Source organism: Falco biarmicus, chromosome 11, assembly GCF_023638135.1.
Source record: "Falco biarmicus isolate bFalBia1 chromosome 11, bFalBia1.pri, whole genome shotgun sequence".
Classification (NCBI taxonomy): domain Eukaryota; kingdom Metazoa; phylum Chordata; class Aves; order Falconiformes; family Falconidae; genus Falco; species Falco biarmicus.
This window is the reverse complement of record NC_079298.1, coordinates 26,228,508-26,245,641: the sequence shown is the minus strand read 5'-3', so window position 1 is coordinate 26,245,641 and position 17,134 is coordinate 26,228,508. Positions and strand designations below refer to the sequence as shown.

At 38.1% G+C, this 17,134-nt stretch overlaps 1 protein-coding gene across 2 annotated transcripts in view; it reads left to right on the top strand.

The window, feature by feature from the left end:
- Nucleotides 1-17,134, top strand: part of VAV3 (vav guanine nucleotide exchange factor 3) — a 172,739-nt gene that overhangs the window by 111,170 nt on the left and 44,435 nt on the right. For both annotated transcript variants that reach the window (XM_056355518.1, XM_056355517.1), the window contains exons 18-19: nt 4,636-4,658; nt 7,839-7,884. In XM_056355518.1, coding sequence (XP_056211493.1) covers nt 4,636-4,658; nt 7,839-7,884 — 69 coding nt within the window. The remainder of the gene's footprint in view (nt 1-4,635; nt 4,659-7,838; nt 7,885-17,134) is intronic.

Here is a 17,134-nt window from a genome sequence, read left to right as displayed (position 1 = left end):
TTTACTTTTATGTCCTATCACTTATTATTTTTTCTGTGACTTGAAATCCTCCATGCTCGCTCTTTTTTGTTAATGTTCTGATGAACTCCTTTGACTCTGATTGTGCAGTCTGAAACACCAGGCCTTACAAAATCCTTAAACAAAAGGATTACAAAATGGATGTGCATACTTCTCTGACAGGCCTATTTATAAGGACGTATGTGGTGTTCTTTTCTCCAGTGGCTGATGTGGGGATCTCCTCTTCCCATCATACTACCTCTTCTGGCTTCTCAACTGCATTCCTATGTCTTATTTCAAGGCACGGGACAATTCTACTTATCTGGTGATGCTTTCTTACTAGTTGGAAGAGTTTATATTTGGGAATAGTTAAGAATGGGACCTTTAGTAAGTGAGCATGAGTAAAACACACCTTTAGTAAACAAAAAGGGAAGCTGTCTCCCTTATTATTGCCACTTTTATTGTATAGGTTGTTCTGCAGCCCTTGCAATTGCTGCAGAGGTCCTCAGGATTGACAACATGGTATTACTCTGCCCAGAACATACTGCAGAACTCCAGTCTGTTTCCTAGTCTGAAACAGCAGAATTAACAACCCATTTCTGTTGCTAGACTGGAATTTTTCCAAGTCCGTCCAATTATATTGAATTAAGTATTCTCAGGCAAATGTTTGCTGGTTCCACATTCTGTTGAATATTTCAATTAGATGAACCTCCAGCAATGGTTCTAGAATCTGAAAATGTTTTGAATATTTTAAATATGATGCCAAACCCACAAAATTTTCTTCTTTATATCACTGTTCCCAGGGAGTGTTAGAAGCACTTCTTATCAGGGCATAAATGGATTAGAGAAACATTAACTGGACATGTTTATAGTAATTTTTAGTTAACTCATGTATACATGATTCCTTTCTCCTTCAGATAATTCCATTTGAAAAAGTACTACATTTCCTTAGGCAGAAAAGAAGTTCTTCAACTGTGTGATGAACTTGAAAGAAAGTGTTACAATATGAATGGGTTAAGTTTAGAGTTGCTTTTATGTGGTAATGGGTATGTGCAATAATATAGTCTATGCTGTTTATGTAGTAATTGCTTGCTACAGCACATTAGAGATTATTAATAAAAAGCATGTGTTTTTGACATCTAAAAAGAAATGAGCAGCTTTCACTGTTTACCTTTTTGCTGGCTTGATCAATAGTTGCAAAATTGCTGGCTCTCCTCCAAACCTACCATTGTATTATTGTTTAACTAACCAGCCTTGCTCAGCCTGAACAAAAGTCACTGAGGGGGCTTGATATTTTTTTGAGAGTCCTACACAGTGGTATTTCTAGGTCATGATTTCTTTTGTTCTGATTATGCAATGACAACCTAAATGACTGGAAAGGAGCAGGTGGTCCCACAGCTCCTTCAAAGTGCCTTACTTCATAGTTCCTGCATTTTAAATATTTTGAATTTTCTTTTGAAACAGGAAGGTGAGTAGCTCACTACTGTCGTGGTTTAACCCCAGCTGGCAAATAAGCACCACACAGCTGCTCTCTCACTCCCCCCGCTGGGGTAGGGGATAGAATCAGAAGGGTAAAAGTAAGGAAACTTCATGGGTTGAGATAGAGACAGTTTACTAGGTAAAGCAAAAGCCGCACATGCAAGCTTAAATAAAACAAGGAATTCATTTGATACTTCCTGTCGACAGGCAGGTGCTCAGCCATCGCCAGGAAAGCAGGGCTCCAGCACGTGTAACGGTTACTTGGAAAGACAAAGACCATCACTCCAAACATTTCCCCTTCCTTCTTCCTCCCCCAGCTTTATATGCTGTGTGTGATATCATATATTATGGAATATGCCTTTGGTCAGCTGGGGTCAGCTGTCCCAGCTCTTGTGCACCCCCAGCCTACTCACTGGTGGGGTGAGAAGCAGAAAAGCCCTTGGTGCTGTGTAAGCACTGCTCAGCAGCAACTAAACCATCCCTGCATTATCCGTCCTGCTTCTAGCACAAATCCAAAACACAGTCTCATACTAGCTACTATGAAGAAAATTAACTCTATCCCAGCCAAAACCAGCACAACAACCTATCATTTTTATTTACTCTCCATTTAGTTAACATGTAAACCTAGCTGCTGTGTTGCATTCCTGAGGAGCAGCTTATTCCCATTTTCCACTCTCTGCACTCTCCCTGATCGAGGCCAGCTGCCATTCCTGTTGCTGTTGTAGTAAAAGATAATTATCAAAATGTGACTCGATGGTATCATGGCCTCAGTAAATAATCAAAAAACTTAAAAATTGTGCTGAGCTGTGGCAGTAAAAGTAGCTTGTTGTCAGAACTGAGAACTCACTGACTTGGTAATTTCATTGGCACATTGGTGATGAGCAGGGACTTGAATTAAAATTGTCATGTGTAAAATATCTGCTGGTGGATATCCTCAGACATTCTTTTTTTTCTATAAATGAAAATAAATAGAAATGAGGTTTTTTGGCTCTTATGTAACATTTGGAAAAATATCTCATGAGGAAGCAATTCACATAATACAGATTATTTTGAAATACAGGAATATTTAAAATGTAATGAAATAACAAAACGAGGATGAGTCTTATATTTTGAACAGGCTTTTATGTGGAAATATAGATGCTGTTTATTTTTCCTATTCCTGAAGTGTTAATACTGAATACACAAATTGCATTTTGGCAGTCAGTCTTGGCAAAGTTTTTTGCGTTCTTTTTAATTCAATCCCCTCACCTCCTTTTTCATGAACTTTATTTTATGCGCATTAACAGGAATATGTATTACCTTCCTGTGTAGTGATTCCTTGAATCCAATTATTTGAAAGTTAATCAAGGAATTTCTTAATTATTTGTTATGAAAAGTGTTAGGGTGCTGCAATCATCAAATGGAACTCTTTCATCTAGTTGGGTTTGGGATGTTTCCTAGAGGTAAAAAAAAAAATATTCAACAGCAACCATTAAAAATCAGATTCGTTCATTCTCATTGGAGGATAGAATGACATTTACATTTCAATTTTTTTGATAAGAGATCTGCAGAACTAAATATAGCCCATTTAAACAAAAATAAAATTATAAAAAAAAAAAAAAACCCTCCTAAGTCTGGATTTGAAGTTTTGGCCTCTCCTGCAAGTACTTACTTAAAAGTCTTCCCTTCATTTTGAGTAATTTATAATGCTGAGATGAAACATTCAAGAAAGGTGATTTTATTCAGATTTTGGCAAAAAATTCTGCAAGATGTATCAGATTGCTAAAGTAAATACCAAAATTATATTGAATTTCAGCAGCACTTAGGCAACGAGTTCCCTCAGGCTCCTTAAAAAACCTCAGTAGTCTACCTGCATCTCCTCCTTTGGGGGTGGGCTTATTTTTCTTCTCTTCGCTCACAATACAAATGCAAATTAATACTTTTGGAAAGGTTATAATCATAAAAGTCTTTTCTGCGGATGACAAGATGATGCATCTTTGGCACACTGTATGGGAGAAGAAACAATGACTGGGAGCGTACGTGAGAAGAGAGCTCTGCCAGTGTGAAACAGGCTGTGCCTCCTCGGCCCGGCCCAGCGTCTTCTGCTGGTGTGCTCGGTCTCAGCATGCCTTATCATCTTTGCATAAAATGCTGGAAAGCCAAAGGCTTTTTTTCCCACACTTTAATGTAATTTTTTTTTTAGCAGAGCAAAATGTACTTGCAGTTAAAGCTTTTTAATTGATTCACTGTGAATATGGCTTACTGTTTATGAGATATTACAGTAAAAGTTTTCAAACGTGATGAAGTACAGACCAGGCATGTGCAGTTTGTGCTTTGCCTTGCAGCGTGTGCAGTGCGAGAGAGTGCACACAGGTAAATACAGCTGGGTGTACTTTGGTAAGGCACTCAACCAAAATCTAAAGTATACTGAAATACCTGTTATCAGATTAGACATTAAAAAAAACCTGTAAAGATATACCTTTTTTTATGTTTTTTGTGATGTGTGATGGTGTGTGTGTGCAAGAAGTGTTATTGTCTTGGTGCAGTCCTTCTGGTTGCCCACAGGACCACAATACACCCCCCCGCCCCCACACCCCACACCCCCCCTATTTTTAAATAGTACAGGAAAATTCCTAGCAAAAGAGGCAAATAAAACACCAGTGGCTTCAGAGTCTGTGGTATACTAATGCAATGCTGAATTGAACTCAAAAACATGACATCTAGAAAATGTTGAAGCTAAAGGTATAATGGTCTTGATATATACTGGTATGCTAGGAAAAGTCAGAGCCAAGAAAAGGTGTAAAATCGACTTGCGATGAAAGACGTGTAGCAGTTGAATTCCTGATGAGTCAATATTTATAAAGTATTTTTGAAATGTTCTAAAAGTGTATAAAGTTCACAGTGGGATGGATTGCCGTGCTGCTACGGGAGAGTGCCCCGTGAGCTGCAGGCAGGAGCCCTCGCTGGCTGGCGCGGTGGCGCAGGCAGGGCCGGTGCGCGGGGAGGAGCGCAGCGGGTTTGCACAACAGGACCTGGCGAGTGCCGGGGCGGCCGCAGGTATCGGGGAGCCGGAGAAGGCAGCGGTGTTTGCTGTAAGGCAACACAGCGCAGGCTGACATTGCTAGAGCAAAAGCGTACGATTTACAATCGCAATAATGCCAATTTTTACTTATGTTTCAGAACATGGGAACCTGAAACATGAGGTAAGGATTTGTTTTCCTTTGTATGTGATGTTTGTTTTGTTGGTGATATAAGAGCTCCTTATTTACTTTGTGTACATGCTGTTGTGTTTTTTCTGTGTTTAACAACAGATTTATTTAGTGGTGGGAAATAATAGCAGTTGTCTGAACAGAATATATTCATATTTAATTGTGAATACTATATTTCTTAAAGCAAGCGAATTTTCAGTTGTATGGCTTAATTCTGAGAGCCCTGGAATGGGTGGAGATGTTTTTTTTTTAAGTTACAGGTTAAAAACATTGCTTCACAACTGATGTCCAGATACTTACTGTGTCTAGATGAAATCTGGCAGTAGAGCTAAAAGTAAATTTGTTGGGTTGTGGTGTGGTTTTTTTTTTTTGTTTGTTTTTGGTTTTTTTTTTAATGTTAGCGTGTCCTGCTGGAGTAATGTACTTAGATACCGGTCCCTGACCACACCACACTGTGGGGCTATGAAGGATCAGCAGAGCCGTGTTTGCCTGCCTCTTAATGTAAAAAAACCCTTCAGTTGCAGAGCTATCCAGTGGTTATGGAGTTCATATAATCTGGAGAGTGGTGGAATGGGCACTGTGCAGAGGAGCTGCCGTGGCGCACGTAGCATACCTTGCCGCCAGCCCAAGAAGGCTGCAAGCTGCCTGGGGTTATTTTCTCGCCAGCCGCTGGTGCCTTTCCACTGAAGCGGGCACAGCAACTGGGTTTTGTTTGCCTATTCTGACAAAAGAGACGCAGCACTTTAAAAATAGGGTATAATTGTTTCTAGTGTCTGTTTTACATCAGAAGTTTATGGTAATTTAACAGCTTAAACGACACACCGGTTATAAACAGCATACAAGCACGTATGTTGTTTCTTTCCGTAAGTGTGTACGTGCTTGATGCTATCGCTCAGGCGGGTCATGGAGTCTGAAGGATGGTGCTGCTGACCCGACTGGCGCAGAGGGCAGCCCTGCGTGGGGCTGACCGCACCTGTGCACTCTGCTTGAGCCGCCCTGGCATGGCTGCCACCGCCGAGGGCAGTGGGTGCTGGGTGAGGGAGCCCCGGCCCCTCTGGCAGCTGGGTGACAGGGGGCCTGAGGCGGGCCCGGCCCAGCAGGGGCACAGCCTGCCTGGGGGCCTGGCAGGGGAAGGGTGAGGCGGCCTGGGTGGTGCTCGGGGTGAGGAGGGGGCTGCGCTGCCACAGGCCATGCCCGTGCCTGGTATGCTGCTGCCTTGCCCGCTGTCCTCACTGCTCCCAAAGCCATGCCTCCTGCCGTGTGCTGCCTGGATTTTCATGTCTCTGCCTAGAAAGACCCGCTAAGTAAGAGCACTCTAAAACATGGAAACTACAGCACGGTCCGTTTGCTAGGCTGTTTCCCAGTGCTGCAGCTGGCAGGCGGTGCTGGGGAGCCGTAGGCAGACACTTGCTGGGCTGTGTGGAGGAGGCTGCCAGGCTCATTAAAGCTAACTGTAGTGAGCTGCTGTGGATGGACAAAGGGCATGTGCGCTGGTGGTTGAGTGACCCCGGCCACTCCTCCACTTCTCACCCCCTAGCGCCATTCCAAAATCTTTTGTGAGGAAAAAATGGCTTCCTTTCTGGAGCTGTTGATGTCATTGACTATTATTGAGTTGATCCAAAACATCAGGATTGATTTAATTTTTACCAAGACTCTTGTTCAAGTGCCTGCTTTAATTCCTTGCACAAAAGGAAACTTGAGCATAGATGAGGATCTGTCATTTTAGAAAGCATGGATTTAGCTTTCATACCAGTAATGTAATAAAATCTACTGGTACTGCAGTATAGTTAAGGGTATTGAGCATGTTTTCATACAGCTCAAGAATTAGTTCCTTAAAATTGTTTTCCTTCTGGTCCTTTGGTGTATATGTCTTATGTTGTCACAGAATTATTGTATTTTTTTTTCTTCTTAGTTAAATATTTCTGTGCCTTCCTTCATGCTTGCTTTTCCTGCTCCTGCCCCTTTCCCTCTTCTGTGCAAATCTGCAGTTACTCAGCACTCTGCATCAATCCTTATCAGCAATACATCCTCCGTTTTAAAAAAAAAAACTACATTAGAATTGAGCCTCTTGTTCTTACTCAATAATATTACCGTCATTGTAGCAGCAGTTTTAAATTTTTCTTCTTTCCACTGCCGATGAAACAAAACTTGCATTTCCTCTCTTTCTTTAGAGTCGTGGGTAGAGTAGATAGAGTATGTCCAAAAACTCAGGAGTCTGAAAGCTGTTTTTAAACCAAGCTTTTCATTTTGCCAGCTTGCTACAGGGCTTCGTAATTTGGTTCTGCCTCAGGTTACCGCTTTCTGGCTCGCCTTGGTGTGTGTCCTGCATCAACTTCTATCAACTGAAGTAAATCGGAGCAACCTAATTGTTGCCTTTGTTATGCAATGTGCTTTTCTCTGCTTGGTTTGATTAAAAAATAAATAAATGCATGAACCTTCATGCAAGCTACCAGTTAAAACAAGTTTGCAAAAGCAGATCAGTAGTTCACAGATATGTGTCATTTCACACTGAAATTTTCAAGGATCCATATTAAGTGTCTTGGAGTATAAAATATATAAATAATTTATTTTTTTTTTAAAAAGTCTCAGTCCTGTCAGAGAGTTTCTGATTTCTGTACACAGCTTTGGTTCATCCAAATTTAAAAGAAAGAGGGAGCCGAGTTACTAAATATACTTAAGTACTTGCCCAGAACATAAGAATATTCAGAATTACCTAAGAAAATCTGGCTACCTTAAAGTACAAAGTAGGAATAGCGAAAGTTTCTATCTTATTAAAGCAACACAAGCAGCTTTGATACTTTTGTGTTTGTGGTCATTATCTGGGGCTGATAATATCAATCTGCATATTTTTCCACTATCCTATTTATAAATGATTAAAAATAAATTTGTCTTGGTATCAAAAGATGTTGATGTACGAACAAACTTTCTATGGACTAAGAATCTTTTGAGGCTAGTGTCAGAAAAAACGGGATACATGAAAAAACTATCCTTGTTACTAAGAATAATTTTCAAAGTATGATCTTTCTACAAGATAAAGATAATTGTGGTGGTGGTTGGGGGAAATAACTTAAGAAGATGAGTTTTGCCTAGTAGATTGTGGGAATTAAGGGAGTGCAAAGTGCCTACATGAAAACATGTTTATTCATACCCTTGATTTGTATTTTTGCTATGCAGAAACGAACAAACGGAATTAGAAGAAACTCTAGACACGTGGACCCAGGTTTGTGTCATGGCATTTTTAATAGTAAAACGTCAAATAAAAAGAGTGAGAAAGCTGTAACTGCCTTTATCAGGTTGCATTTCGAATGCTATTGTAATGCATGCCATTTTGAGAACTTTGTTGCTGAAGTTGTGAAGGTCTAAGCCAATTGCTTTGTTTGTGATTTCAAAGATAGGGTCAGCTGACTGAACTCTTAATTTTTTTCCCTTGTTTTTTTTAAGCAGTGCTTTAATTCTATCTGAACAAAAAAATGCCTCTGGGCTTTTTGTTAACATGACCCACCCTACTGTACTCTGCAGTTTTAAAAGAAATAACTAAGTGATGAAAACCAGACAGTTGCTTATAAAGCTTAGGTTCTGATCTGCAAAGTTATGGGTATTCCCAGCTGTAGTGGTGCTCAGTGCTTAGCTGTACTGATTAGGAATTGCTCTTCTAAAAGGCATAAAGCAATTGCAGTTTTATGTAGAATTTCAAAGTGATTTTATTCTCCATGTTAGTTTATAGTAGATACTTTTGTGGAATCATGGCAGCAGCAGCCCTTAAGAAAATTAAAGGCTTGCTTATAGACTGTGTACTCAAGTGGGTGAACATTTCCTCTGGAGACCCATTATGTGTCTCTGTAAAGTAGTCAATGGTTTTCAGTGTAACTGTGATATTTTTAGTGTCATTTTTTACTGTAATTATATTTCTGTCCTTTATGTTTCTTGTATAGTTTAATTACTGGAGATTTGTTATGCAGATATTATTTGGAATAATACTAAGCTGTGGATTATTGAATATTTCTTACGTGGACACCTGAGAATAGTTGGAGTCAAACATTAAACAGGATGGCAACTCTCTACACTACATTACAGCCTGGCAGAGCTAAGCACTTTTCAAAAAGTAGGAATGCTGGTTATGCCACTAGCATTGCAGCTGCCTTGGCTTTGAGACTCAAAATGTTGTAAGTAGCTGAAGCAGACCACACCTTTCTTAGTCAGGTACCTTTGACATGTTTTGAAACACGTATCGTCATTTTTTTCCCCCTAGCAAAAAAAAAAAAAAAAAAAAAAAAAGGCAGCTTCACAATACTCCTGAATTCTTTTCTGTTGTTAACTGTGTTAACTGAAGTCATTAATGAAAAAAGAAAAAAATGAGCACCCCGTAACTCTGAGAATTGATACAGTCAGAGGGGGAAACATGAAGGATATCAATTAAACAATGCAGAAGAGGATGAGAATACTTCCACGTGTGACAGTTTGAGTTCTTCCCATTCAGTGGTATATGTTGCAGTGAAGTATGATGTTTGCTTGCAGAATAGTCCTTACAGGTCCAGCTCTTTAAACACAGCTGTTTCATGTAGACTCCTAAAAGGTTAAATAATTTAGCTGCGAGAACCTTTTGGCTATACCTGTGGTTTTACTTGCTGTTGAAGTCTGATAGGATTGTGTACAAGGATACTTTAAAGTTAATTTTTATTGACGATTAAGTATTATTTAAATCCCCAGAGTAATTTAATTAGGTTTTTAAAAGCTCTATGTACAAAATGTCTAAAATACAGTTCTGCTCCCACCCCAGCCCTGTCCACTTACCTACACAGAACAGTTCTTTGAGTTGTTGAAGTAGTCTTTCTGAGTAAAGTTCTTGGTCCCCATTATATTTTTGAAAGTCAGTAGAAATGCAGAACATCTGCACTGTGTTTAGGTCCCTTTATTAGAGATACTGTTGCAGAAGACTCTCTTACAGAATTGCTTCTGACATATATTTTAATAAATAATAATAATACTACATACTAACGTGCTCTGTACATATACTCTGTCAGTTTTCAAATGAAGTGAGCTTTTTTGTTTGCATTTTGTCAGCATATGAATTCTGAGTCCTGCTATAACTTAGTGGAGATAATTTTTAAAGACATGAATGTCTTTGGTAAACTCTTGGCATACCTTTTGCATATTCTAAGTAATACTGCTCATCAGACTGCACATTGCCTTGAGAGACAGAAGATGTTATCCAGAGTGCAGCATTTGTAAAAGATCAGTTATTTCAGGAGTACATTACTGCATTGATCCTAAGATCCTTTTTAAGAACGTGGGCATATAAATCTCTGGGAATCTTAGCACCATGGAGTTCTTTTTGCTGAGAGAGGTAGTCAAAGTCAGAGACAACATTTAAAGCTTAATGTTCTGCCTTTAAAAAAAAAAAAACAACACAAAAAGGTCCTCAAAACCCAACAACCTCATGTCTGCTGCTCAACTGGTTTGTCTTTAGGTTTAGTATGCTGCCGCTACTTGTATATTAGGGTGCTGAAGCATCAGGTGTTTGCTGTGAATCAATAACTGGTGGAGTCTAAACATTGATAGATTTTGATATCAGCAGTAAATATGTACAAAAACTATTTTGGGCTGCAAGTATTTTAGCACAAACTTTTCAACATCGTGTTCTGTCTTGTCTCTTTCTGATGTCTGTCTTTGGCTATTTTCGTAAAGAAGAATGAATGTGGGAGGAGTACCATAGTTAAATTGATTCTTTGTGCTTCTCTTTTTATACTTGTTAGGGCCAAATTCAACTATTACTGACAGAGCTTAGCGTTTAATTGAAAAATCATCTAAGTTTGATGAGAAGTACTGTGGGTAGAGGGATAGTCTAAACAAAACAATGTGAGGATTCTGGATTAAAGTATCCCTTGCCTTCTGGTGGTAAAGGTTGTTGATGGAGGAACCTATCTAGCTGAAGTACCCTAAAAGCAGTAAATTGTTCATGGTTGTTTCAATTGTTTCTTTTTGAAGTTTGTTAAGAAGTTTTGACAGCGACTGCTTCCTCTTCAAGATTTGCTTTGTACTGAATGAGAAGGAAGGGTAGAAGGATGATGAGGCAGAGAAATTCCTTTGAAATGAAACATTAATGAGAAAAGAAATATGTGCAGAAAGCTTACAAGTGAAGAACAAATTGGAAATCAAAAGTGAATATGACTATCTTTTCTTTATGCTACGTACTGTGACTTCAACCTGTGGTCAGGTTGCAGATAGCCTCCTGAATTGGTTCATCTACTAAGTTTTAGGTGAAACAGGTTTTAGATAACCTTTCCTTGGATTAATCAGCAGATAATAAAAGCCACTGAGAGAATGAACCTGGAAATGCATCTGCACCTCTAAAGCCAGGAGGAATTTGGTCTAGAGTTTGCATTTTACTGTCAAATAACATGATTCTGCTTAAATGTATTTGAGAAGTGATTAGACTGGTGTCAGTTTTTGCCTAGAATGGGCATATGGAGTGATAATTATATAACATTTTATTCATTGTGTAAGGAATATCATGAAGATCTTTATGCATGTGTTTAGTTTTAAGCATGTGGTTTGAACTATTGACTTAAGTGACACAGACCATTCATATGTATATTCATAAGCATAAATTAAGGCTTTGCATGTTTTCTTAAGAAGGATGATGCAATCCAACCAGTGCTTTTAATAGAAATAATTTTTATGTGTTCTAATAAGACTAAAAGTTATTTTCTTTCTTAGCTATTGGAATAATACATTGTATGTTTGCGATCTTTTGGGTTTTTTTTGTATAAAGAGTCTAAACATGATAGATTTACAGCTTAGTGTTTTTAAACTAGTTCTACCTAAACATTTCTGCTAATATAAATATCGGAACTTTAATCTCTAAAAGTGTGAAAGTATATTTCATATCAGAAGCATAAACTTGGTAAAAACAGAACACTGGAAGCCTTATATTCAAGATTCATTGCAGATTACACTTAAAATCTGATATGTGGAAGAATGTCACTGAGCATGTTCTGACTTCTTGAATAGCTGATTTCTTTATAAGCATGGATTAAACCTTAGAAAACCTTAATTCTGAGCTAAGGGACAGAACCGACAGGTCTCTTCCCTTCAAAGAAAGTAAAATATTGACCAGTTTTTTTTGGGGACGCACACACAATACTAACAACTAATGTATGCAGTGCTGTAGCTTGGACAAAGTTATTTTTCAGCCTGGGAGTTCTAAGTTCAAATAGTAATTTTAAAAAGAGTGTGTTTGTATTTCGGGTTGGCATCTGGTCCATACTTACTTTGTGAAGTGATCCTGTAATATTGATTTTACACAGATTATTTAAAAAAGGAAGAGAATAACTAGGTTTATGGCCTGAAGTACACATGTTAAAAAAAATAATAAAATCTGTGTGGGGAGAAGTACAGTATTGGAGATTTTTATTTAATTAGACAGTGGGAAATGAGCTACTGTGTGCTTCATATTTTGTTGAAATTGGATTGCGGAATATTTTAATGAGGTTGTATCATTATGTGTGTCTGATTACTAAGCAGTGAAACAACATTCAGATGTTTTTTATTGTATTAATGATTACATGTCGTCTTTGTAGTAAAAATTAGGGAATAGCATAATAGTGGCAGTTTAAATTTCCTTTTCAGTTAAGAATGAGGTATATTAGACTGAGATATTTCAACAAATTCTGACACAGTGCTCTGTGATATGCAAGTCTAACTCTGATTTCCATTTCAGTACCACTCCAACCACGTGCCCAGCCAAAAGCAAAATTTGGCCCAAATTCGAATATTGGGGTATCCCAAGCTGCAGATAATCCTTTGCCAAGCATATAGTTGTTATAGATAACACTGGTCTCCTTAACTGAGAATACGAAGCATGTCTCATATTCTTGTCCTATGAACTATCCAGGCAAGTCCATGATAGTGCTGATTGACTGTTGCCTTTCTTCTTCAGCCCAGTGTAGAGAATACCCAATTTCATGGATGAGAAAAGATAACGTTCTGCAACATGAAGCCCAGTGATGAAAAACAGGCATTCAGGATTTTTTTTTCCTCATTTCAGCAATAGGGGCAGCTATTTTGGCTGCATCTCTGATCATCCATTACTAACTACCTGCCAATATTATTCTTGAGAGCAAGACTTTATCTTGGTTTTAAGCCATGGAAAAAGGTCTACCAAAAATAAAAAGGCAGTATAGAAGTCCCCACTCTTTACATAGGAGTATTTAGTGAGGAGGTGGCCCGTATCACTGATAGTATCTCCTTATTATGACTATCTTCATCAAGATGGATTAGACCAAGGGAGCCTTTTTTCTGTTAGTAAAGGAGTTTGTGTATAGAATCAAGAAATTCATTGACAGGTGCTTTTCTGAGACATTCAGTAGTGTTACTTAATTATTTTTCCTGTCAATAAAATGTAGGAGTGAATAGCAATCCCCTTCTAATAGTTCTTGTCTTTCCTTTTGGACTAAGTAGAGCAAACCATTACAGGCCATTTGCTTCTGCATCTTCCCTCAGGACCTTGCTCAGAGTCCCACAGGCTCGTTTCTTTCTCTGTTAAATATGTGTGAAAAGCTTCTGGGGCAGCTGATGTGACAACATGAACTGAAGTACAAGTGTATATGTAAGACATTCTTTTCAGTTTTAGATACAGTTTACATGGAATATAACTGTGGATTTTAATGGCTGGTCAAAATCAATGTGTACGTGAAGGAACAGCTGACTGTAAATTAAATCAGGGAAAGCCTGAAGGAATACTGGAGGAAAGAGAAATGTTTCACAAAACTTCCTCTAGTGATGAGTTTGTTGTTTGACAAGTTTGAGGTTTCTCCCACTGCTTACTGGTATGGGATAACCTAATAAGGTTCATAGTAGTAAAACATCCACTGCATTCAGTAACTGTCCAGGAGACTTGCTGCACGCAGACTAAGCAGAATGACCTGCTTTTTTATGTCCTTTTGATTAAGTTTTTGCAGTTTACTATTATAGATACAATGCAGCCGTGGCTGAAAAAATACAGCCTATATGGCTTAAAAAAAGAGAGAAATTACTATTTTAGAGACTTGAAGGAATTCAGATGTCTACTTCTCTTGGAAGTAAGTATGTCTAAATATTAACAATCATAAAGCATATGCAGTTTTGTGTGTTTTCGTTAGCGATAGTTTTGTAATGTTTGTGGAGCGTTGGATTTTCTAAGTAGCTAAAGACGTCTCTACACGGTAATGTATTAAGTTACAGAACCAGAAATGAGCTTTGATTAGGCCTATACATATATGTACAGATATATAATGCGTATGCTTAACTTTTCGGTGGGTTTTATTGGATTATGAATGCTTTTTCCTTCTCTACATAACATCTAAACACTTGTTCAAGGTGCATATAAAGCATACGGCACATGTCTCTAGGAATCTCTGTGAACCATGTGAACTGCAGGTAGGAACTGGTTTAACAAGGCAGCTAGGAGTGCGCTTGCTGCAAAAGGAAGGCTCCTTAGCAGGATTGGAGCAGTACTGCTTGCTGACGTGCTGTGTAATTCTGAACATTCTGGAGTCCTTCAAGGACTTGGGTTGCAGCTGTAACCTGACCAGCTCTTAGTATTGACAGATGTGTTTTAACATGGTTTACATCATATGGCTGGGACAGTGTTGGCGTTTGAGACCAGAGTCAGTGAATTTCTTGCTGGTCACCACATTCTTAGGAGCAGTTAATGGGACAGCTTCTTTCAGGTGGACCTCAGCAACAGTGAATTCAGAGATACACTGAATTGTGTGGCCTAATTTGTGAGATCAAATTAATTTCTCTCACACGCTTATTAAAAATACATATTACATTCAGGATCTTTTGCTTTTTTTTTTTTTTAAACTACAGCTGTAATGCTGTGTGCTGAGCTGTTGTTGCTTCCCAAAATAATGAATTCATCTTTGTTGTGATACAAGAAAGAACATGTCTAATGTTTTGCACCAAGAATTTTTCCACCGGTGCATTTCTGGAAGGCAAAGCAGAGTTTTGTGTTCCAATGAAGCATTTCAAATGCAGTTTAATGATTTGTATTTGGGTTGTTGTATTTTAAATTAAAATTATTTTTACATTCCTGTTGGGGAGAGGTATTTTTGATAGGTGCCTGCCCCTTTGGCATCTCAGCAGTGAGCTAACATTCAGAGAAGAACATAGCCTTTAGTCTTTTCTTTTAATTAAACATCAGAAGACCCAGATGCCAAAGGGTGAAATATATTTATTTGATCAAACTCTTTCATCCCTGTCTGGTTGGATTGCAAGATTAGTTTGTAGTTGAGTAATTTAGGCTCTTTTGTCTTATAGGATGTGTTTTTGGGACTATTTCTACATCTTGAGCAATTAACATTTTGTTTTTCTCTTAGAGAAATAATAGTCTTTAATACATGCTCAGTGTGTATTAGCATAATTTTTAAGGTGAGTTGGGTTAAGAATCCTTAGTATCTTTCTCATTTTTTCCGCATAAAAAGACTCTCAGCATGGACTGTTCTAAGCAAAACGTCACTGTTTACAGATATCAACAAGGGAGTTGGCAGGCAGAAAAAAGGAAGAGATTAAGGTAAGAGGATATAATGGGCATACAAGTATGATCAATAAAACAAAAAAAACCAACCCTGTTTTGTGTTTTACACACACACAAATACTACAGCAGTATTTAAAAAGAAAAAAAAAAAAAAAGAGAGAAAAGAAAAAAGCATCTGCAGAAACCATACGTCCCAAAGTTGCTTTTAGTTTCCATGGCAAGTAGAAGGGAATTACATAGTGTGTTGCTAAAGTTCATTGGGACTTATAAATCTCTTATTCATCTGCTAGAAGAGTATTGCATTTAACCATCTATTTTCTTATCTGATTTTAATCTTCAGGGTGCTGTCATTCTCGGAAGGCAAAAGAAAGATAATAAGGCAATGAATGATTAAAAATAGTCAAAAGTTACTGAATTTTAACAGTACTCTAAAGCATATGGTTTGTTTTTTTGTGGCTCATTCATTTAACTAAATCAGTATTTGATCACTACTTCAAAGTAATTCTCACACAAAGAATTTGGGAAACATTGTAAAACTGAAAGCAGCCATCCCATGGGAGAAAAAGGACTGCTGAAAATTCACCGAAGAGAAGCTCCCAGAACTGCCTCTGCCTTCTGCCTGAGGAAAGTTTTACAGCTTGGTGGAAAAGTTTTACTTCCCTTGGTGGAAGGGGCCAGAGGCAAGAGCCTGAGAAACTGATGCTGCTTTTCAGGAGGGGTTTTAATCTGCTCACCTCTTTGAGCTTCCCAGAGAAGAGAACAACAAGGCTAAGATAGGCTGCAGGCCAAACTAGCTCAGGATCCCTTCTTCAGTAGCCAATTAAATGGATGCTTAAGGATAGAATATGAAGCAAGATGTTGTGGTACTTCTCCCAATACCTCGTGTTCTTTTTTCTTAGCTCTTAATCTTACTTCCACACATTTTCATTACCACTTTTTGAGCCAATCTAAAATCTTGGTGTTCACAATATCCTTTAACTGTTACTTTCATAATTGGTTGTGTGAATCAAGTACTTATTTTTGTTTGTTTTAAACCTGCTGCCTACTACTTTGATGCCTCCTATTTTTTGAATCAAAGAAGTGAATAATAAATGAAGTAACAATGAATACTTTTTCTCTGGTTGCTGTCTGTATGCTACTCATGAGCTGTCTCTGTCAGATATGGAGTCATTCTCTTCTAGACTGAAGAGCCACTCTCTGCTTAATTCTTCTGACACAGGGTTTTCTTGTATGTCTGACTATCCTGCTTGCTTCTCTGCAGGCTTCTAGGTCCAAGAGTGGTCAGTCTTTCTAGTTCTGTGGCCTGCTTGGAGATATTTCTTAGTGTCAGTACATAGCAGAAATAGATTATAGTCTTAAAAACCTGATTTTAAAGAATACTTAGCAATTACTCTGAGATCTGTTGTCTATATGATGGTGGCTATTTCAGAGCCCGTCATCACATATGGATATTCAGCCCATGTGTTATGTTGTATTTGTTAAGTTACATTTTACATGAAGTTATTACTAAATGGCCTCCAAAGGTTCTTCCAGCCAAAGTTAATCTGTGATTTGTAATCCTATTGTACAGGAACTTCAGTTCATGAAATCTTCCTTTAATTCTTTGCAGGTAGTGTTCTTTTTAAAGAAATAGTTTTGTAGCTTCTACAAGACGTAATCCACTCTTACTCTCATTTCAATACTGCTTATTATTTTTTTTTGAAGAACGGAAGTCCAAGCACGGATTCTTTTGGGTGACTGTTTTGGAAACCACCTTCTATTTGAAAAAAAATATTACTGCTTCAACTTTATACTTCCTGTCCTTTTGCTGCTTATTTAGCTGGGCAGAGCTTTGCCTCTCATATTGTGAAAACTGGAAGAGAGCCTCATAGTGAGTCCTGTTAAAAACATTTTGCTATTCCATATTAATAAATAATCTTGATCCTCACGTTCACTGTCTACTTCAAAGAAC